Genomic DNA, 24,553 nt, shown 5'->3' on the forward strand with positions numbered 1-24,553 from the left:
ATTAGTCTAATTCACTTTGATTTTTTTTTCGAATTTAAGTGCTTTTCTTGTTTCTATTGCCTGCAATTTGTATCTTCTTTGTCTGGTATATTTCTGGTGTGATATCTCAATCTAGCAATCAGGATAAATAAATAAAGTATTTATCCTGACATCTTTTTACTATCAATAAAATGAATAATAATTTTTTTTTAATGATATAACAACTCTTTAGTATAAACACATCACATTTAAAGACGCAGTAAAGAAAAGAATAATAATATTTCTGTTTAATAATTTATGCACATTCTTAGATCCGCAAATTACGCTTAATACTTATTGAATAACAGGCGACGCAATTGAATCGCAGCGATTACGACCGTTTCTCGCGTTGAATCTATTTATCCTTTACTTGACCGTTACCTCCATCGGCGTCCAACGGCGTTAATTGCGCAATATCCCACGATCGATTTTGATGAGTTTCTTACTGGATCGCGAGTCTGCACGCATATCACAACATGTCTCTTAGCGCGGTTTTCGCTAATTCCTACGAAGATCAACGGATTTATAACGTGTGGAAATTTTTTACAACTTTTTTAACGTTTGAATCTTAAAGTTAAAAAGAAAAGTAAAGATATATTGGGAACAAATTCATTGCCTCTGTTTTATCCAATTCTTCAATATCTCGTTCAGTACTGAAGAAAATAATTAAAATAGAAAATAGTAATAAAAATATTTATTTGAATGTATTTATAAAAAAATACTATTTGAATTAAAGAAAGTCGCTATTACTGGCATAGATGTTTTAAAGCGATACATCCTTGTTTCTCGGAAATTAAACATTGTACCTTATTAATACTGATAAAAATATGATCTGATAATTTAATTATTTGTTTAGATAAATAAATCAAAGCCTATATAATATTCGCACATTTATAGCTTTTTTTTTTTAATCTGTTAAGAACGAATTTTTAAAAAGTGAGAATAAAATTTGCACGATTTTTTTTTGTAAATCGTATAGTTTAAACAATAGCGAGTTTATTATCAATATTAAATTAATATGCGTGTTTTAGCTTGTTAAAAGTTGTTTTGTTTATATTTTTCTCTTTCATATTTTTCTCCGTGCGAATAAATAACTACAAATTCTTCTACAAGTAAAAACGGACACGTATAAAAAAAAATACTTATTTTGATTCGTAGTACAACATATTAATGACTCAAAATCGAGGATGACACTTTTGTACCCCTTTCCTTGTTAGTTTATCAATTTATTTTATAATTAACTCCTTTTTTACGGGGTCTGAATTCTGTTCATTGTTATGCCAGTTTTTAGGCCCAATTTCTCAGAAATTAGATCCAATAGCTCTTTTGGAGTTAGAATTTATGTTGCGAAAACATTAATTAATGCAAAATACGAAATACTATTATAAAAACTGCTATACCATTTGAATAGAAGACTTTCTAGTTTGTATTTAAAGTTTGTTTTAAGCTCTTGTTTAAGAAATATTATTCAAAAAAGTGGTACGCCAATATTGTTGACTTTCCTAAAAAAAAAATTCTGTAATAAATATAAAAAAGCAAATAGCTCGTATATAGTTTCATAGCTGAAGAACCAGCACCAAGCTAACTATCGATTATCAACTCTTGACTGTTGGCCCAGTACTAGCTATAATTTCGCATTGACATCGACATAATATTCAAGTGATAAGATCAGCCCAATGTTGGATGTCAATGTTGAACTGAAATTGATTACCGACATTGGCCCGATAAGATAATTTTATCTAAAACTGTAACAATTTAAAATTATTTGAAAAATATGCTTATCCTGGTGGGATTTGAATCCGGATCCCTTAATCGTGAGTATTCTGATTCACGTGCTACATGCTATTTCTTCAAATGACATGTGCCGTATATTATTTATTTAGTGTATAACTAGCGCGCGCAATTATATAATTTTCTAAGAATTATTCAATATTATGAAAAATAAAGAATTCGCGTCACAATTAATGCCGTAAGATAACATCGAATAAGAGTCGGGTAATTTAAATAATATTTTTTATAAATGCATTCTTTGCAAAAATATTTCTATTGAATCTGTTTCATTCTTTTTTTTTTCAGTTCTAATGTGAAGGTATATAAATATATATAATATATAAAATACAAGTTGTATATGTATATAAAAGTTATACATATAAAGTATGTACAATTCCTGTTTTGATTTCCGAGTGGAATCGAACCTTTTCCCCCGTGCCGTCCCGTGGACAAACCCATACGTCGCGCTGCTTTTCTCGAAATCGTTGCACAAATACGAACAAATACGAAGTTTGACGCATCAACGACGTCAAGAATTATTCGAATACGTCGATTAGCATAATCGCGATGGCCCGGTTTCGTTTCGTGAACGTGGAAAAATCATGTCTCGGCCGTTAGAATCGATTCTTCGGCGGTTTCTCGAGTTACGAGGCGTGACGAAAGGCGAGTACGCTAACCAGTTTTACATCGTGCTCATGGCACATGGGCGAGCTGCATCAGCATCGGCCGCCGCGCCGGCAGCCAAGCGTGCATCGATCTAAAATTCAATCCTGAAAACGGCTTCGTTCAATCCCCACAATTCTTAATACCGCGATTTATTTCCAACGATACAAGCCGATTCTTCATTAACTTTATCTACTTTATATTAATATCCTATTTTCAATTCTATTTCTACTCTCATTCCTAATTCAAATAGACACCATTTTTAAAGGTCTTTATTTAAATGCTTTGTTATTACATCGTGAATATAACGGATACAGTAACGGAGATAACGAGAGATTATAACATACTTTCTTGAGCAACTCGATAAGATTAGTATCATACGTTATCAATAGTAACAACGATTTTGATGTTTACTCGCCATATTGTACTTGGACAAAAATTCATAGTGATAACTATAAAAGTGACAACTATACAAGTTTTATATGTGGAGTTAATGAACTATTTTACAATTATTGCAACTAAAGCTTTAGTTGCAATAACTATAAAGTAGTTTCTATCACCACAGCAACAATGTTTGCGCAACTATTAGTAAAATAGCACCTCAACTATGGTTACATAGTTATACAGACTTTGCTACAAATAAGTTATAACAATTATACGGCCGATTAAACATACGACTGGAATAATTATGATACACTGAGAAAAAAAATTGTAGTGATGATAACTATAAGGAGACAACCATACAAATTTTGTTTTTATAATTATAATAATATATAGTTAAGTGAACTGTACTCTAGTTACTGCAGCTAAGTTAATGCTTAAGAGAACTCATAAAAAATAGTTGCAATATACTACAATATATAATATAGTAATTACAACTATTTTTTATTAGTTCTCTTAACCATTAACTTAGTTGCAATAATTATAGTGTAGTTCATTTAACTATATATCATAATTCTATTAAAAAAATTTGTATGGTTGTTCTCTTATAGCTGCCATCATTATAATTTTTCCTTTCAGTGTAGCAATGGAGCAGTAGTGCAGGGTCCTAGGCGCTAGGAATGAGAATGAAAGATCCCGAATTCGAATCACAGTCAATTTCCGATTCAATTTTTTCGTTGCCTACTATTTGCATTATTATTTTTCTATAGTTTAGCCAACAATTTTACTACAAACAGTAATATTACTGTATTTATTGTCTTTATTACGACCATGTGATATATAGTCGAGGTGTTACTTTTTTACAAATTTATAGTTATTGATACGATATGTTTTCCTCTGAGTGTGTAAGACAATCTGAGGTGTAATGTTCAACTGGCTGTAAATTATTTCTTGGATTGGATTATTAATTAAGCCGTTTTCCGTTGTTGCAGGAGATATTACGCAGAAGGGTTATGAAAAGAAACGGACGCGTCTACTTCAGCCATACGCCTCGAAGCAGATAGGTGAGTGTTTCGCTTTTCTAGAATTCATTAAGACTCCCGCAAGTAAGCGGCGAGAGATATCATCGCGCATTACTCGCGATATGCGGTACCGAGCGGACGAGAAGTCAGCGATGTGAAAATATTATTATCGCCCCACATGTTTAGTCACATATGCGATCGATCTCGCATAGAGTACACTTCGAAGCGGGACTCTTAGACAAGCCGCAGTCCATTTTGATAGAAACGCCTTTTAATTTTCTCGATGAGGTCTAATTGTATCCCATAAGATTAAGTCTATGTAAAAAAAAAAATGTAAATTTTTTAATTTTATTAAAGCGTTACTTTCCTAGATGAAAAAGGCGCGACTTCCAGTTTCTAGACTCCCAAGCCTTATCTCTCGTATCCATCTTGGTGTGTGCAATGTTACGCCATCGGGACGCGCAACGAGCTCGCAATATCAATCGCGTTCCGATTCTCAAGAGACACGCGCCTCATTGTGTGCACAATGGTAAATGCAATCTGTGTAAAAGGAAGGGGCGTAAGACGCAATCTTCGCGGCACGCGTCGTTTTAACATCTCTCGGCACCTTGCGACTGCAATGTACTACTACTACTGCTACCGGTTACGCCACGCGAGACGCGGAACGCGGGGTCGAGAGAAAACCCAGAGAAAATTGCGCTGTAACGAGAAGGATGCGCGGCTCCGTGTGAGTTTACCTCTGTTTATTTTATGAGGAACGTTCGCGCCACTTGAAATGCGATTATTTCGAGCTCTTCACGACAGTCGTTCAAGAACCGCGGGTTTCGACGTCGATCAACGTTGCGTTTCCGCGTCGCTTATCGCGGGCGCGAAGTGTAACGCGAGTGAATCGTTTCCGAGTTGCCAACAGTTACTGCAACTGTCGCGACTGCGAGGAACGCAAGACTTCGTCTTATCGTCGCAAATTACCGGAGACGGAATTGTCCGGACGTTACCACGCGTCATTTGCTGGTCCGCACAGGCTGCATTCCATGGACGCGTCTCTCGTCGATGCACCCCATTGCCTATCGGTTCAACCCTTTCGCGGTCAGATATTTCTTATTTTTAACAGTTTAGAACACGTCCTGTTAAATGTTTTATCTGGCATAAATTGTTCAATTCTTGATTATTGTTTTAGAGGAATTTTTACGCGACAAGAAGAAATTAATAATTTTTTGTTTAAATGAGAAAAAAATACTTTTTTCATCGAATAAAAAAATGAAAAAGATTAAATTAATTGTTTGAAATTGGAGATCTAATAGATAATAAACAAAGAAGTTATTAGAGTTGGTTAATCGAAAAATAACATTTTTTCAATACCATAAATTTTTTATTGAAAAAGATTGACAAATAGTATTTTTGTTTTGTTAGAAAAAAACATTTTTAATAAAATCAAGATGCAAAGTTATAAAAAAAATATTGAAATAATAAATAATAATACCGTGCTGAATAATTGTTACATTAAAAAGGTTGTTATTATTATTTAGTTTAACTATTATACATATTCATATTCAGTTTTGCCAATAATTCATTTATAATTGTTTTTAACCATTCAAATATTAATTGTTATTAGTACATAAATAAATTTTAACAAATAGTTATTATTGTCATTACATTTACCATATAAAATTATTTATTTAATTTTTACTCCATATATGTTGACGTTTTACTATATTAATATCTAAAAAATTATTATTACAATTATATTAAAATTTTGTCATAGTTGTGTGTGTGGTAGAATTATAAACACAAGATTATTACTAGCATTGTGGCAGTAATAACTGTAAAAAAAAATAAAGTTCTTAACCATAATTACCATGCAATTACATATTTAAACACTTTTCTCTTAGGGTATACGCACAGTTCATGCGCACCTGCAGAGTATTCACAATACAAAAAGTGGCCAAAATTTTAACTTTATTAACTTATCTAAAATAAAGAAGTAGGCATTATTTAATTTTAACTTTACAGTTATTTTTGGAGAAAATTTGAACACATTTATTATTTAGACGTGGAAATTATATATATTTTTTAAAATTTTGTTCTTTCTCTTGTTATAATTTAAGGTAAAAATTGGAAAGAAAAAGTTCTTCATGAACTGATGCGAAATATTACTTATAAAAGTGTTACTTTAAACCTTTAAATTAATTGATTAATAAACTGTTTTTGCACTGTTATCACTGTTTTTAAAAATAATCTTTAGAGGATAAACGTTCAAAGTTTTGTAATTTTTTATAATTTACTTACAGCTATTAATTTATACTGATTGCATTTTTATAGTTTTTATGATTTATAAAATGTGATAAAAAATGCAGAAAAAATTTTTGATTTTTTGAAACTTTTAAAGTTTTACACCAAGGGAAGAGTGATATTTGTGATTATAATCGCATGATAAAATAGTTTTGATTAAGAATTCTATTTTTATAGTTATTAATACTATAATATTAGTAATACTAACCTTATGTTTATAGTTTTAACAGTTATGAAAAAATTTTACAAGTTATGATAATTTCAAATATTGATGTAATAAGATCAAGATATGACAGTGAAAGTAAAATAAACATTTTTATATAATAAATACAGTCAATTAAAGCAAATATTTATTTTTTAAATATTTGTTCATTATTTACATAGCAATAACTATAAATTGCATGATTAAAACTATTATGAATATGTAATTGGCACCAACAATGACTATGAAGTATAGTTAAATTATGGTAATTGCAACCATTTGTTTCTTTCAATGTATAATTCTATAATCCCTTAAATACATAAATTTGAATATAAATTTTGCTATTGTTGCTCATTGCTTCGGAATCTCCATATATTAAAGTAAAATCCAGTTAGAATTGATGATAGGCAATGTATAACACTGAAAATCGCGTACATTTCCATGGTGCCACCCCGTATAGTTGCATGGACGCGCCTTTGCGCCCGCAGCTGCGATCGGTAGAACCGCTGCAATCGGCTTGCAGTTTAACTGTACCTGCACGCGGAAGAAGCGCTTCCGCATTATCTGCTCGTTATATGCTACGTGCATCTGCCATTGTCGTGAACGCGAGTCGAACTAGCGACAGTTTTCTAGCCGGTATGGCTATGTCAGATAACGGGATATTCTTTTACATATAAATTCTTCATACGATTCAGGCGAAACTTAGTCTCTATTTGATTAATTTTTAACACAAAGTAAACCATTATGACAGCATTGCACCGTCAAATGATGCGAAAGAGTCAGCTGCGGGCCTGTTTGAGAGTCATTTACCGCTTTTGTGGCGATAATAATAAGAACATTCTTTCAAATACTTTATCAGAATTACGAACTTAGTTTTAAAGTCTTTTATAATACTTTTAGAAGTTTAATAAAGGAGGCTATTTTTGAGAATTTTTTTGGAAAACTTATATAACGGATTTTTGGAGGTTCTTGTACGTTTATTGTAGATATAGGGAACTATTTTTAATAAAAATTTGGTGTAAATGTGTTCATTAATTTTAAAGTTATTAGCGTTCAAACGAGATGTACAAAAAATGTGGTTCACGATCTTAGTTCTGAATGATCTGAAATTAAAATCACAAAAAATTTTAATTCATGAACAGTTAAAGAAGAATGTAAACTTTGGAAAGAGAGAGAGAGAGAGAGCGTGCGTGCGTTTGCGTTTGCGTTTGCGTTTGCATGTAAAAATAACAACATTGGTTAAAAGTCGGTTTTTATGCATAAAAACTGCTTTTTATCATAGCAAAAAGTATCAATTTTTGAATTTTCAGAAAATTTGTGGTTTATACACACCGCGATTATTACAATGTCTACACTAATAACTTATAAAATTAATGAACACATCTATATCAAATTTTTATTGTAGTTTAACTCGTGAACGAGCGATTTTTTCACCTTTTTTTATTTTGTAAATTGCTTGCTCGATTTTCATAAAAGTTGGCCTATGGGATAATTTGATAATGCTTTATTCAAATCTGAGTTTAAAATTAAAAAATTTTAAATGATAGATCTATGACGGACAGTATTTTAAAAATAATTTGAATATTGTAAAATTTGGTTTTACAAAATTTTTAACATTGTCAAGTTTTTAGATGGCTGTTTTATTTGAAGCTTGTGCTAGCCGAACGGAACAGATGCCTATAAATGTATCAACTTTTAAACTCTGGTTGAGTTCTATAACACCAGTTTCTTCTCTAGTGAAAATTTTTGAATTATATTTTTAAGTTTTGGCATTTTTATATTGTATTCAATTTGATCTCAAGAAAACCTTAAAATTGAGTTTTACAATAATAAAAAGATAACACCAGAATGAGACTAGTCATTTTCTATATTTAGGGGTGAGACGCGGGAGTCGTTAAATACGAATTTGGTTTCCAAATGGCTCCATTATTTTACAATTTTGAGAAATTTATAATTGTAAAAGAGAACTATTTTTACGTACTTTGTCATATTATAACTGCGATATACATATGTGACTGAAGAAATTTTATTACAATCAAAATTAAATATGTTAGGATTTCCAACTTACAAAAGAAATTCTTTATGTAAGCTGTAATTAATAAGATATGGTTAAATATTTAGTTTATTGCAGAAAAGCTGTGTATTGGAGCATTGATGATTTACTAAATAGCTTTCAACTATATTTCCTTAAACTACGAATGCTCGTGATCAAATTTTATATTTTATATGAAATTGAGATTATCATATATGAACCTCGAGTAGAATCTCGAACTTAATAATGTACAAAATCTTTTTCATACTGCAAAACCAGATTAAAATCCGGCTCCCGAACTAAAACATTTTCTATTGTTTATTCTTCGACGCCTCGATAGAGTGAGACAAAGAATAAATAGAAAAATTGATAAGCAAACAATTGATAAGGGAAAAATAATAGAAACTAAAGTCTATATTACAATTATTAATCTGACACGTTTGTCAATGGTCAAAAGAAATCTGATCTCTAGTTAGGCATCCGTGCTTTAAACTGAAGGGTTTTTTTAAGTCGCTAATGAATTCAAAATTGACAATTTCAAAATGCATTCAAGATAGCGATTGTCAATATTTTAAAATGTGCGAATTTGTTCAAAAATTCATGCATAAAAGCTATTCGTAATACTGATTATGAATCTAATATTAAAATTGACGAATTCAAAATGGTGAAATTAGTATAGTCAATAAAAATAAAAAAAAGTGTTTAAATTTTAGTAAAAAGTCACACGATGTAAAGACTTATCATATACGTTATATTTAACCATGAATATCTTATTAACTATGACTAACACGAAAAATTCTTTTGGAGGATTTGAAAGTTTTTTAACAACATATTTAATTTTTGTTGTATTAAAAGCTTCTTCAGAACGTCATATGTCGTAGTTACAATATGACAAAGTATAAGTAAACATCCATTTTTACAACTTTAATTGCAAATTTTTTAAAATTGTGACGTGATGAAGCAATTTGAAAACCGGATTCGTATTCAGTATTTAACAAACTGAACGAAATCACTAATTTTCATTTTGATGTAAAAAAAAAATTATTTTTCGGTTGAACTGTGTAATTAGAAAATGTTTGGAAATTTGTTCCGTCATATTGAATTTTGAATTTCGAGGCCAGAATCGAATCGAGCTTAGCAAACCCGAAAATTTTTGGAAAGAAAGTTTTTCATAAATTATACATACTTTATTGGAAAGCTTCTGTTGGGGTTTTAAAGGGTTAAATAACGATCCGAGATAAAACGGTGCATTGGGAATAAGGAAAATACGGGTATTTATAAGAATCGAAACGCACTGTGCATACGCGCTTGTATGGATCATAGGGGCTGGAAATGGTGGTATCGGTGGTGGTGGTGGTGGCGGCGGCGACGGCGGCGGCAGCGGAGGCGTCGTTGGTAGAGGGATGGAGAGAACGGGTTACGGAAGCGGAGGAGGTGGCGGTGAAGGTGCAGGAGGAGAAGGAGGAGGAGGAGGAGGAGGCGGCTATGGTGGCGGCGGTCGACCGCAGCCACGTGCACGGCGCACGCAACGGCGCGTCACGCACAACGAGAAGCGCTATCACTCAGGTAGCGCCACGCACTACGTAGCTCACGAACGAGCGTATCTCTCGGAGTCGTGGCGAACGGACTACATTAACGTTAGCGCGCCAACGTTATGGATTGTGTGTCGCAACACTTTGCTTTGGTTTCAGCTTTTAGCTTTTTTATCTTTTTGACGAGAATGTAGAGAATTGATCTCATAGAATTTTTCTCCGATATTAGAGATTTAGAACATGTACAATTCGATAATTTAAAGGATTCTTTGACTATTGTGCGTTACGTGTATTCTCATCTCTATGCACGCATACACACACGTGTACACACGACACGAATGACACGACATTCTAGCAGGAATGATGCGAGTTTCCTCCCCCGCTCCCCCTGCTATTACAATTGTTTTACAACGAGAGATCCAGAAATGTCTCCCCCTCGCTTCGATCTCATCGTGTCTTATTCACACAGCCGTTTTTCACCGCACAAAAAATTTTTTATGAAAATAGATGTGACTCTCCTTGGAATGGTGTTACACTCCTATTTTCTGCACACTATGGAAAATTGTTGAGCGCAAACGAGTTTCGTGCCGCTTGCACTTCTCTCCTCGTGTACAGCCTGCCTGCTTATACTCCTTGTCTCTCGCGTGTGTTGCCTCGAGACGCTTTTGCACCTTTAGATACCTTTGTAATTTGACATAGCCAGGCGGTAGCCGAGACCGGTTGTTCCACCTTCGGGTGACTCAAGATTGCAGCCAGCCGGCCGCGGCCTGCCATCCATCGGCATTCTCACTATTCAACCGAGTGCATCGTGTATATCCGCGAGCGTGTGCAACGCTCTCTCATTTTTTTCGCGTGCCCGCGTCGATAGAAGATTCTTGCTACGCGTAGATCACCGCACGATCGCATACCGCGGATCCGCGTTATATATTTTACGATAGGGATCTTTGATATCGTGGCACCACCTTGCGGTACGAAAGACTTTAAATATTGATTATAGAGTCAGGTATTTCTCTTGACTTTTAGATTTTTATTTTTTTCTCTTTTTTTTTGGAGACTGTTTATCGGAATAAGACCGAAAAAATAAGACCTGGATTTTTCATGGAATTTATTTTTTATCCTTGAAATTATCATTGAAAATATTCTTGAAAATTGTGGATTTTTATGCGATTTTATTGGTAGTCAGGAAAATTTTTACGGGTTTTTTTTTTTTAATTCTACACTGAGAAAAAAATATTTAGTATTTGACTATAATTGCATGATAAAATAATTAAGAGCTCCGTTTTTATGATTATTATTGCTATGTGATAACCTCGTATTTATAGTTCTACCAATAAAAAAATCTTGCTGTAAATTATAACAAATATTAATATAATAAAATATCAAGATATGGAGAATAAAAATAAAATAAACATTTCTATGTCGTAAATGCAATTACAATTATAGTGAATATGATTAGTTTTTTTTAACATTTGCTATTTACATAGTAATAATAACTTGTAACTATAATTTACATAGTTGAACGAACAATTATAAATGTATAGCTGGTATCGAAAATAAATTACAATTAAATTATGATAATTGCAACCATTTTTTTCTCAGTGCATCTCTCTTTTTTAACAAAATTGTTTCTTTGATCATTTTTTCTTGATAATGCGAAATTAATTGACAATAGATATGACATACACATCTACGACATACATTCTTTTGTGACTCTCGCGCGTTTTTATAAAAAGAAATAGTAACAATAAAGGACAATAACATCGTTCAAAGTTAGCGTTATGTATTTAATCACTTTTCGAATGTATTTTTGGTGAATTAGATTCATGTATTGCGAACAAATTGTTATATATTATTTTGTTTGAGTATTCTCTCAAATTTAATATTCAAAACTCAACGGCTTTTCTTTGTGATTATGTGATTAAGAAACATTAAAAAATATGACAAAATAAATTTATTTTAAAGTTGCATTATATATAAAGTTTGTTAAGCTTACCTGAAATTTTGAAAAATCCCAGAATTTTTAAAAAATTTTTTTACAAAATTTGAATAAACACTGTTTTTCCACGTTGAACAATTTTGTGGTAAACTTAGCACAACATAAATACATGTTACAAATGTTCGGTAAAAAATTAACATGAGACATATAACACTTTGATACAATTTGGAAGCATATTTCTTTGATAAAATTAATATTTATAATATTTAATCTTAGAATTTACATTTCAAAATTATATTATTTTTATAGCTTGTTGTTGTTTATATTTTCATAAATTGTGTTATTCTAACACTAAGAGAAATGTTGAATATTAATTAACATAAACTATTCAAATAATACAGTTATATTATGCTAAATTAACAGTTGAGTATCTTAAAAATTCAATACAAAAATTTCAACAAAGTGATTTTAACACAAATGCAAAATGTTTTTTTTTTTACTTCACACGTGAGACGCAACTGACAATGAGAGTTAGATTATCGCTAGTTCGATAAGTAGTGCGTGGTAAAGTCACGTAATAGGATGATCCGTACGACTCTTCTGAAATCACCCGGCGATTATTCCGACTGCATCACGCCACCGACTGGCCCTCCTCACTCCTCCGACCTTCCTGTGCCACGGACGATCGATACGAGTCACATTCACGAGACGCAGCATCCGATGGTGGAATGACCGACCAGCCGTCAATGGCGCAATTAGACGATCACCTCTCGCATCCAGATAAATAACACTCTAACCACAGCATGTAAATCGCGAAGAATGTGGTGGAGGCTTTCGCGAGGGTAGTACTTAACCATTTGGGACCTATTCTCTAGAACCGCGAAGACTCACGGATTCTTGATCCTTATCTTTGATCGCAAGGATGGATATCTATGGAGTCTCGGGTTCTTGGGATCCTTCACGGCAAAGAGTTTCGTTCTTTCAACTAGCTTTTCGTTAGATTTACACAGTAAAAAGTTTTGTGTTAAATTTAATCCTTTCGTGCCTGGCTTTTCAAGGAATAATTAATATTTAATTTACGTCTCACTAAAAATTTTCAGGGTCATTCATTATGAATTTGTAATCAAAATACAAAACAGCAGACCCAATACGTGTCTCATATTCATGGTGTTTTTGGGATCGCTAATTCGAAATGTGAATAGAATTGATTTGACCTTTTTTACTTACATTTATCAGCTACATTGCATCTGAATTTAAAAATTTCGACTTTGGATACGTAATTAGCGATTTGAAAAATTCTTGAAACATGGGTTTCACTCAAATCCTAAAATTTAGCAATTTAGCATTTTACGCTATCAAATTAGATCCTTTTAAATTTAAAAATTTTTACTCCACATAAGTCGCTTCAAAAACTATGTATGCCAACTGTATATGCTTATATATCCCTATACTTACGTGCGAATACAATTTAGTATTTTGGTCTGCCACATTAAATCTGTTATTTTGAAATTAAATAGCGATTTTTTTTCAAATGGCCCTTAAAATTAACTTTTAAAATAAACCTAGAAAGAATTTACGATTTTAATTTTTGTGGAAGATATATATGTTTTATTCATTCTTTTTCACTTTTATTTTATAAAATATATGTAGATCAGGGATTGAAACTCACAAGGATGTAGAGTCCTGTCCTTTATCTTTAAAATAAACTCAGAAAAGAATTGCTATCTTTATTTTTGTTGAACATATGTATTTTTGAAAGACTGGAGTACACATATATGTCCCAATAAGTACGAAAGAAGTTAATATATTTCACATGTCTTCTTAAATTTTTGTATTAATTTGAGACAAGACAAATATGTTATAAAGCAATATATAAATATTATGTAAAAAATTAACGGAAAAAATGTAACATTTTAACGATTTGAAAGTAAATTGTCGAATCATATTTTTTAAGTAAAATTAACGTTTATAACATGTTAAATTCATACGTACATTTTATTTATTTATCTCAGAATACGCACTTTAAAACTATATTATTTTTATGTTATTTGTTCTTAGTTAGTCCATAAATTGTATTATTTTAATACTGAGAAATGTTAAATATCAATTTAACTCGAAGTATTAAAATATGTATTCACATTACGTTAAATTAACACTTGAATATCTTAAAAATTCAATATACGGAAATTGTAACGAGGACCAATTTTAATATAAATAGAACAATTTTTTACTGTGTATAGAAATTGACTTTCTGATAATGATAGCAAAGTAGATAGAGAATGCACTAACTCCTAATGTTTCCACTTTTGGTACCGACGTTCGAGTGCTCGTTTATTTGGATGCGACGGAATCGAGGAAGAGCCAACATTTCTTGCGCCTCCCAGCCAAGCTCTCGTAGCGTCTTCCTTCTCTGTCTATGTGCCGTTGTTGTTGTTATGTTGCATGCAGGCGGTCGACTAGCGCCTGGAGGAATCGCCAGTCCTCCGGGTTCTGGCGGCTCCACAGGGAACACCGGGAACTCGAACTCGGCTGCTGCGGCGGCGGCAGCGGCAGCGGCGGCGGCAGCTAGACGCGGTAATCGCAGACTCACACGCAATGAGAGCCGTTACCATTCCGGTGAGTACACCTCTGCCATTAGATACACAAGGATCATTCAGATCAGTGACAGCGGGAAGTGCATTGCTAATTTATCAACTTCATTTCTACCATAGGGTAAAGTCGGTATTTACGCCGCGCTGGCACGTACGCCGCAGACGTCAGAAAAAATAGAAGGAATAAAGATAATTTGCTCACAACCACTCTGTTATGTACCACCATGTTATATTAGTATTGTGTTGTGATTTCAGTTCTTTATTGTTAATATTAACGAAAATATTATTAAAATAATGTGTTGAGTTGATTTTTTCATGTAAAAGTAGCGCGATCGTGTATTACGATCTACACTCTAAAGTGATTACTGTAGGAAATGTAAAAGGCATAATGATTATTTCATGACATGTAAATAGCGATAGTAAAGGATGGAATACAAGCAAGATACAAGTGCATAGCTCTTGCATTTTTTACTTAGTTTGATATCTTGTATATCCCACTTGTTTAGGATATACGGCATTTTCAGCCAACGGGATTTATGCCTTAATACAGACGCTGCGTGATTGAAAAGCAGCACTTGCCCCATTGTGTTGAGAACACAATGTGCACACATCTGCACTCTGTTGATGTCTGTGCATATTGATTTCTTCAATATTGCATTATTATTACTTTGTATATATATTTATTGTTCTTATTCCCTAATAAACTTTGTAAACACATTTTGTAAGTCATTATGTTATTTTATATCATATTTGTTAGTCGTAAATCCCACCACTTTTTTAATACGACAAAAGTGCAAGGGTTTTTTTTAAGTTTCTTCTTCAAGTATAAGAAAAGAAATATTCCATTATTAAAATATTTTTATAATAGTAAACAGTATGAAATTTGCATTGATGTAATTGATTTTCTTCAAACATAGTAAATAATACTTGATAAATTAAGTTTTCAATAGCTGCGGCGTATATACTGACTTTACCCTACTGTTTAAAAAATCATTCAGTGGTTGCAACAAATACATCTTCCTTCCCGTGGAATTAAGTGTTAAAAAAGAATGGCGGGAGGGACCTGGAAAAGAATAATGTTAGTAAAATTCGTTTGAGATTATTGCATGAGAAGCCGCGATTCAGACTTTTATTAGCCCGACATTGGACGAACGAGAGTCTGTCTGTTATGTAATGTGAGTAGCATTAGTTATCGATCTGTATGGTTTTATTCCATTTTTCTAGCTACTCTAGTTCTTAAAATAAAATTAACGAAGCTTGACGCCTTGCTTCGCATTTACCCTTTTCCCCCCCTCCCCCCGCGCGCTTCTTCCCTGACTAAAATGTCATTCCACATGACCGGAAGAAAAACTCGCTTCGTTTGGAAGCGTTGATAGAAAGCTTCATTTATCTTAACGCAAAGTGCAGATAATCTTCCACCTGGTGCACCGTTACCAGTCGATGTCGAAGTATATCTCATTGAAGATAAGTCCAGGAATACTCGCGTCAATGTAGTCGTATACAAAGCGTTCCAAGAAAACATATGAAAAATGTCACGTAAAAATCAAATTTTAAAAGAACCGAATTAATAATTGTTAAATTGACAATAATAATTTTTTTTTATTCTGTGACAAACGTAAATTTCAATTTTTGTTTCTTAGAGATTTTGCATTATTAACCTAGTGACAGTCACCTACTTGTTTTTGCGTATTATTATCGGGGTCTAGGCATACCAATAGACCAAATTTGTTGGAAAATTGGCATTTCTGTAATTTAGATCGGCTAATCTACTCGGTATATTTCAGTACATTAGAATACCTTTTTCCTCTGGTTTAAGAGACAACGTTAATTTTTAATCGATCGACATTTTGTATTGGGTAAGTTATATCCAAGTATATCGTTTGTTTTTGAAAGGCATGGTGTACTCTTTGTTTTTAAATTCAAAATTTTTAATTTTTACACTATTTAAAAAACGTTTTATTTTAATGTTTTCAACGAGGGGAAATTCACAGCCGGCATTGGTGTACAAAATTTTGGCAGTGGACTGAAAAAAGTAAGCAGTGACCTATAATATTGACGGCATTGTCGTCAGTGGTTGGGGAGTGGTGAGCTCACTTCAGAGTCGGTTTTTCGATCATGGGGTTGAGCACAAAAATTTTTTCTTGCATATTCCAAAAGCACATAAATAAGAGAATATTTTAAGCCTATAATCAATTTCATAATTGCTTTCTTTCTGGTAGTTTACTTTTGTACCTGAACGGTGGGGTGCTCACTTCAGGGTCGGTTTTTCGATCAAGGGCTTGAGCACAAAAATCTGGTCTTGCATATTTCGAAAGCACATAAATAGGAGAATATTTTAAGCCTATAATCAGTTTCAGAATTGTTTTCTTTCTGGTACTTTACTCTTGTACTGTTAATGTGTATTCGTACTTTCGGGACGATTTTCTGGTCGAAGAGATTGAGTACGAACATTTATTTATATATCGTTAAAAAGCACATAAAAAGCACTTAATTCTGGTGTATTTATTTTTTTATTTTATTAATTATTTGTATGAGTTGGTGCTGGCTTAATGTTAAGCTGGCACCCTCACCTTCAATCTCATTTTCCTGCTAAACCGCTCGAGCATAAAAATTTCAAATAGAGTACATAATTAGCACATAGAAAGCACTTAATTTTGGCATAAGTAGCGTTTCGATTTTTTGTGATGGGGGTGCTAACTTAACAGACATTATTATTTTTAGTATTCTATTGTTTGAAGTTAGGTATACCTATGCATAAGACATCACATAATATGCAATTACAGTAAAATGTATAGAATTTTTAAAGAAGAATGTTTAAAATTTATTTTGATTACAAACAAATACAATATCAAGGTATATTATTTTGATTATTTTCATTATTATTTTTAGTGTTCCATTGTTTGAAGTTATATGCATAAGACATCACATAATAATGTGCAATTACATTAAAATGTATAGATACAGTTCGTAAATAAAATTTGTGGAAGTTTTTTGTATAATTGTGTAGAATACTTCGGGAAAGCTTTAGAATTCTTGTGCAGGCATTGGCGTATGATAATGGGCAGTACGCGGTAGTGTTCATAATTGCATGGCATTGCCTTAATTTTAATATAGGATTGACGGCATTGTAGGCATTGACTAATTGTAAGCATTGTCGGCAGTGTACGAAAATGTCGGCAGTGTTTTACAGCAATACCAAAAATCGGCATTGGTGTACAAAATTTTGGGTTGTGAATTCCCCCTCGGTTTTCAACAAATACAAACTTTTGAAAAAAAAATGGTTTTTAATTCTTTTCGTTATTGTAACTGTAACTGTTATTGTTATTGTAAAATTTTTATTAATAAAGATATATACACTTATTTATTTGCTTGTTACCGTGATATTTCTTAATCTGTGTCTGGCATTTCGATTAAAAAAAATGTTATTATTTATTTTTACTATTTATTTTTAGGAAAGTTATAAGTAATCAAAATTAGATTGTGTACATATAGAAAAATATCATTTTCATGCTAAGAAAAGTAATCACTCAGTTTTTAATTTTCTTTTAAATAATAGTTAAATTTGCAAAGAATATTTTTTCAACAATAATTTTAAAATACACCTATTATTTACTTGAAACAAGTACTATTTTCTTAAAATAAACTTCTGTGTATACACGGAAAAATATATATTTATATAATGTAAGTATTACTTATTTCAAATATTTCATAAGTTTTTGTATCTGTAAATCATAAGTTTATCATAAATATTCAATTTGCTCAAAATATATTCTAAATTTTAGTATTATTTCATTATTATTTTAATCAAGAATATCAAGTTAAAACAAATAATCAATGTGCTTATTATTCAAACTTTTCTTTGATATAATTTTATAATAATTTTCGAAAGAGTACAAATTTTGTTTTTGTGATTGGTATATTTTAATTAATAATTATCAAGAAAATATTCATACAGATAATTGTTACTTACGAAAAGAAAAGAAGTAAATTGAGTAAACGCTTTTCTTAGCAATAGAATTGATATTTTTCTGTGTACACATCATATTCAGTTGTTGCCGTGACACAAAACAGATATGTTTTAGAATCAGTGTATGTGTACATATTATATTATTGATTGTTCGACAATTTATTAATATTTAAAATTATTATTGATATATATTTATTCAATATTTAAAAAAAATAGAAGAAATAAAAGTGATATAATAAATTCTTAAGCAGTAAAGTAACTTATTGTGCTTGCTTCTCTTTCCCAATGTTGAAGTGTAAAAAAGAGCTTTGGTGACTATTTTTAAGTTGATAAAGCAAAATGTTTGTCGAAATTAATTATAATTGACGATAAATACTAAGAAACCGAATATGTATGAGACTCTGTATATAACAACTTATGTGAGTACATAAGTAACGAGTCATATCCTGATGTTGCATGATGTAATAACGATATGGGTACGCTTCACCCGGAAATGTATGGCAACCGACTCAGTAACCGAATGTTACCTGCATTATATTGCAGTTTACGCGCGACGGCATCGACCGCAATGGATGCACCTATCGCAACCGGAAAACGTAATTCCATTCTAATCGCGAGTCTTGACGTAAAAATAACTTGTAAGGGTGAAGGATCGAAGTTGTTTTATTCGTTATGTCCCAGGTGAACCCTACGCGCTTTTCTGATTAAAATCTTAGATTTTTGTTCGGAAGTCTTTCATTTAAGCAATTTATTGCGATATTCAAAACTTTTTTAAAGTTGTACTCTGTTATTCTAAACAGCTAAAGGCAAATATAATTTATACTTGATCCGAATATATAAAAGAAGATGAAAAGAAATTGTAATTTTTACGTTATGAGATATTTCTTTAATCGAACATATTCGTAGCAAGATTTAAGAAAGGTTTGTGGTACTTTTCTTAAAATTAATTGTCGAGGAAAGAAGCGATTATAATGCTCTTTGTGTCAGTCTATAAATGTGCTAGAAATAAAATGGAAAAAAGAACAGAGTCTGCACATCTTGCAAGTGGTAGCATGCGAAAGAGATTTATTTATCTCGAATACGTGTATGTTTGTACCGCTAGAAAAAATTACCTGTGTCATAATGTCATACTCTGTTATGGTGTCTACTCAATAACTTTAATTTAACTGTTCAGTCTTCCCAAGTCTAAGCGTCTTATCCCGCAAATCCTTTCACGTACACACACACACGCGCGCGCGCGCGCACACACACACACACACACACACACACACACACACATATACGTACAAGTATACATTAGATCGTCAGCGAGACAAAAAAAATGTATGATGCGCAATACGCATGAACACGTACGTATAAATAGCGCTGGAATATGATGATCTGATGACGATGCGGAAGTAAAACCGTCAAGTGTCTGCACGTGTTCATCCGTCCTCGTTGTCCATTTGAGTAATCAATTTGTACGTGTTTAGAGGTGCGTCAGGAGGCGGTGCAACAGGCCTTGGCGGCGATGCAGGGACGGCCGAAGCCATCCTTGCCGATGCCATCCAAGAGAACCTCCGTGATGGCCAGGAGTCCAGATCGGGAGAGACGCGACAGCGGGGAGTCCAGCAGCGACGAGGACAGCGTCGTCACCGAGGAGAGTCCAAGCGCGGGTGGCCCAACCGGTAAAATCATCATTAATTATATGTAATAACGAAATAATAAAAAAAGAAGCGACATTCCTTTTACTCTTATTGCATGTGCATTCATTTTTATATCAGTTTAAAAACATATAGGCGATATAAGTAAATTGAGACTTGTTTATATAAATATTTGTTGAACAAAATAAAATTTATTTATTTCAGCTTTTTTGCCAAGAAGGAAACTTGATTTATATTTCTTAATCACATACATCCATTTATACTTTAATGACTAATTAACGTTTATCTTCTATTATGATTCTGTTTACATTCATACAATTTTTCCTTATTAGCTTATCTAACACAGCGTTAACATTTATATCTCTAAGCTTTATATAATATTATATTTTTTTATATTACTGAAGGTTTCTTTTTATACTTTTGTTTTCATTTTTTATCTCTTAAACTATATATATATATATATATATATAGGGGAAGATCGGGTAGTATCGGACACCTAAGCTTTTTCACAAATATTTTTTTTTAATAGCTAAACATACTTTATATCATACAAAACTTCATTCTTATACCAAAACACTTCTTGAAACCCATTTTCCTAAAATAAAAATATCAATCGTTTTTTTATACTTTTTATAGGCATTGCATTTTTATCATGCTTGTTTGTGGAAGGTTGTATCGGACATGATACAGTGTGTGAGAAAAGAGTCATTTTTGGTGTAACAACTTATTATTATAATTATATCATTATTATATATTACGTTATTATATATGTGTATTATTATTATTTATTATTTTATATTGTTATTGTATATACACAGTAAAAACTAAAATGTTCCAGAAAGTCCACTCTAAATTTTTTTGTTAAAATAACTCAAAAGTTAAATTAAAATAACTTAAAATAAGAGTTATTTTCAAAAGTTAAGTTAAAATAACTTAAAATAAGAATTATTTTAACTTAACTTTTGAGTTATTTTAACATAAAATTTAGAGTGAACTTTCTGGTACATTTTATTTTTTATTGTGTAAGTAACATAAGTCAATAAATGAAAATAAACTTTTCTTAACGTAACAAGTCAATAAAATAAACAGTCTTTAAAAATTCGATATTTTAATATTTTTAATATTTTTTTTTTCTAATAGTCATTTTCTTAATTTTAATTTTTTCTATGGCTTTATTCATTTTTTTTTTTTTGTATCATTTATGACGTAATTTGCCAATATTACTCTATAATATAAAAAGTGTTGTAAGAATTTAAGTTTTATCAACTGTAAAGATTGTCCGATATAATCTGCAACTCACCTATCCGATACAACTCGAACAACAGGCAACGAAAAATTGGCTATTATTTGCGTATTAATAAGTCTAACGAGATTTATAGCCGACAACTTAAAGGATAATCAACGTTGTTTCTTACAATAAACTAAAAACATACTTATACTTACTTTCAGACAAGATACAACAGTCAGAAATTATCTTTCACTGAAAACAGCTGTATACAATACAAAATTTATTGTAACTTGTCAATACTACTGGCGTTTGTTCTAATATGGCGTCAGCCGTACCCCCTTTCGCCAGTCAACACGCCGATTGTTTCACAGGTGTTGTCTTCAGGAGTAATGGCTTAAAACAATTTTTGTCCGATACTACCTGCTATCCGGCACTACCCGACTTTTCCCTATATTAGTTTAAGGGTTCGAGAGAACAGACTCGATAGATTGCTTTAGACTTTATATATATATATATATATATATATATATATATGTATATACATATATATATATTGTATACACGCATACGTATATATTATATAAAAGAAGTAAATCTCTGAAGTCTGTTGTCACCTTCTATATTTTACGGAAACAATACAAAATTGTGAAAATCTATGAAATATAATATTTGATCATTTCGAGGGGATTTCTTTTAAGGATGTTAGAAAGGTAAAGCGTCTTAAAATGATCGTATTTTGCGCAATTTTTTCATAATTTTGAATTGTTCTCAAAATATAAGTGGTAAAAACAGATTTTATAGACACCCATGTGTGTGTGTGTGTGTGTGTGTGTGTGTGTGTGTGCGTATGTGTGCGTGCGTGCGTGCGTGCGTGCGTGCGTGTGCGTGTGCGTGTGCGTGTGCGCGTGCGCGTGTGTGTGCGCGTGTGCGTGTGCGTATACATATATTGTATATGTATTCTTTCACAAATGCTTTACTATATCCTTAGTGAAAATTTTTCATAAAATTTTTCATATATGTATAATTTTTCAAAAATTTTTTAAAATTTTTGCATAAATTTTGTAACATTTTTAGAAAATTTCTCAAATTTTTTTAAACAAATTGGAATATATTCTTCAGAATTAATTTAAAAAAATCTAAATATTTTCTTCAGTTTTGTTCAGATCAGCACAACATCTAAAATATTCAAGTACAGATATTTTAATTAAGTTGAACTAAACATGTATTTGTACTAATATAGTATTTAATTACTGTACTATTAAAATACGAGGTGTGTTCAAAAAGTATCGCGAATTTTGTGTTTTTTTCAAAAATTATTTATTTATTCATGAATATCTATTTTGTCCCCTTCAAAGTAATCCCCATGAGATATTATACACTTGTGCCAACGGTTTTTCCAATCTTCGAAGCACTTCAAAAAATCTTTTTTTTTTATCTTGTTCAGCTCCTCCTTCGATGCCGTCTTTATCTCGTCAAGCGTAGCGTAACGTCGTCCTTTCATGGGCCTCTTCAGTTTAGGGAACAAGAAAAAGTCACAGGGGGCCAGATCTGGGGAATACGGTGGCTGCGGCATCATTAGTGTGTTGTTTTTGGCCAAAAAGTCGCGCACAAGCAACGATGTGTGAGCAGGGGCGTTATCGTGGTGCAAAAGCCAATTTTTGTTCTTCCACAAATCCGGGCGTTTCTGGCGGATTGCTTCGCGCAAATTGCGCATAACTTAGCGCAGGTAATATTCCTTATTGACCGTTCTACCCTGTGGCAAGAACTCATGATGCACCACGCCCCTGCAATCGAAGAAAACTGTCAGCAAAACTTTCACATTCGACCGAACTTGGCGCGCTTTTTTCGGTCTTGGTTCGTGCGGCAGCTTCCATTGAGATGATTGAGCTTTGGTTTCCACGTCATAACCATAAACCCACGATTCGTCACCAGTTATGACCCTCTGGAGCAAATTTGGGTCGTCGCGGACAGAGTCCAACATCTCATTAGCAATGTTCATGCGATGCTGTTTTTGGTCACAATTGAGCAATTTTGGTACGAATTTCGCGGCGACCCGTCTCATGCCCAAATCATTGATAAAAATCGAATGGCACGAGCCAATCGATATGTTTAGGTCCTCAGCAACTTCTCTAACGGTGATTCGACGATTGGCCAATACCATTTTCTCCACTTCATTAATTTTTTTGTCTGTTGTTGAAGTGCTCGGGCGTCCGGCACGCTCTTCGTCGTTCACATCTTCTCGGCCTTCTGAGAACATTTTGTACCACCGATAAACGTTGCTTCGGTCCAAGGTAGCTTCTCCGTATGCCACAGTCAACATTCGGAATGCATCCGCGCACTTAATTTCGTTTTTCACACAAAATTTGATACAGGTTCTTTGATCCATTTTTTTGAATAGGTAAAAATCGAAGACGATCCAAAACACGTGCAAGCAAAGCAGCTGTCAACAATTAAGTGAACATTCAAAATGGCCGAGCTTGTCGGCATAAGTGAGAGACATGAGTACCAACATAACGCCACAAAAAGATCGAAATTCGAATATACGTAACCCGCGAAAATTCAAAATTCGCGATACTTTTTGAACACACCTCGTATTTTATTTATTTTGATTTTGGAGCCCAATTTTGGGCGCTTTTCTTCAAAATATCACTTTATTATCTTTTCATTAAAATCCACATAAGTAGATTTAAAGACTTTTTTTAAAGCAATTATGAAAAAAATATGAACAAAGCAATTATTAAAAAATCTACATCTTTTTTAGAAGTTTTGATATACGTGTACTCTGATATAGTTTAAGAATTTCTCATTCTATAATTTGTAAAGAAAATTTACAATCTGAAAGATATGAAAATATATGAAAAAGTCACATTTTTCTAGTAATCCATATATTTGTAAATTTTGATATTTTAATATGTGTTATTCTATAATTACTGAAAGTAATTTAAAAAATCTGATAGTATTTTTATTTATATGATAAGTATTTTTTTCAAAAATCTTTATTTTAAAGAAAGTGTAAAAGATTCTTAGAAAATTTTTTACCAGAAATTTATAATGTCTAAATCCTAATCCTAGTTTGCTATATATTTCTTTTTTTATCTTTATTTTTATTCTTTTAAATCAGCCTTTTATAACCAAAGAACTGTCCTATGACATTGTTCTACGTTGTGTTTCATACAATCTATTTCTTCTCCACAACATCTATAATTTTTTTATTTGGCTAATATTTATTTATTTCTTCCATATTGCTGCCTTATTCTAACTAAATTAAGGCTCAGTGCA

The 24,553-nt window shown here is 32.2% G+C and overlaps 1 protein-coding gene across 10 annotated transcripts in view; it reads left to right on the plus strand.

Moving 5' to 3' along the window:
* The window catches only part of LOC105198543 (disco-interacting protein 2), a 71,180-nt gene that overhangs the window by 25,597 nt on the left and 21,030 nt on the right, over nt 1–24,553 (plus strand). For 3 of the 10 annotated variants that reach the window (XM_039459201.1, XM_039459198.1, XM_026138954.2), the window contains 4 exons: nt 3,825–3,896; nt 9,701–9,943; nt 14,294–14,461; nt 19,876–20,070. In XM_039459201.1, coding sequence (XP_039315135.1) covers nt 3,825–3,896; nt 9,701–9,943; nt 14,294–14,461; nt 19,876–20,070 — 678 coding nt within the window. Of the gene's footprint in view, nt 1–3,824; nt 3,897–9,700; nt 9,944–13,979; nt 14,462–19,875; nt 20,071–24,553 lie in introns of those variants that run through there. The other 7 variants (XM_026138958.2, XM_039459199.1, XM_026138956.2 and 4 more) reach the window with 4 other exon arrangements.

This window comes from Solenopsis invicta, chromosome 16, assembly GCF_016802725.1.
Source record: "Solenopsis invicta isolate M01_SB chromosome 16, UNIL_Sinv_3.0, whole genome shotgun sequence".
In the NCBI taxonomy this organism is placed as follows: Eukaryota; Metazoa; Arthropoda; class Insecta; order Hymenoptera; family Formicidae; genus Solenopsis; species Solenopsis invicta.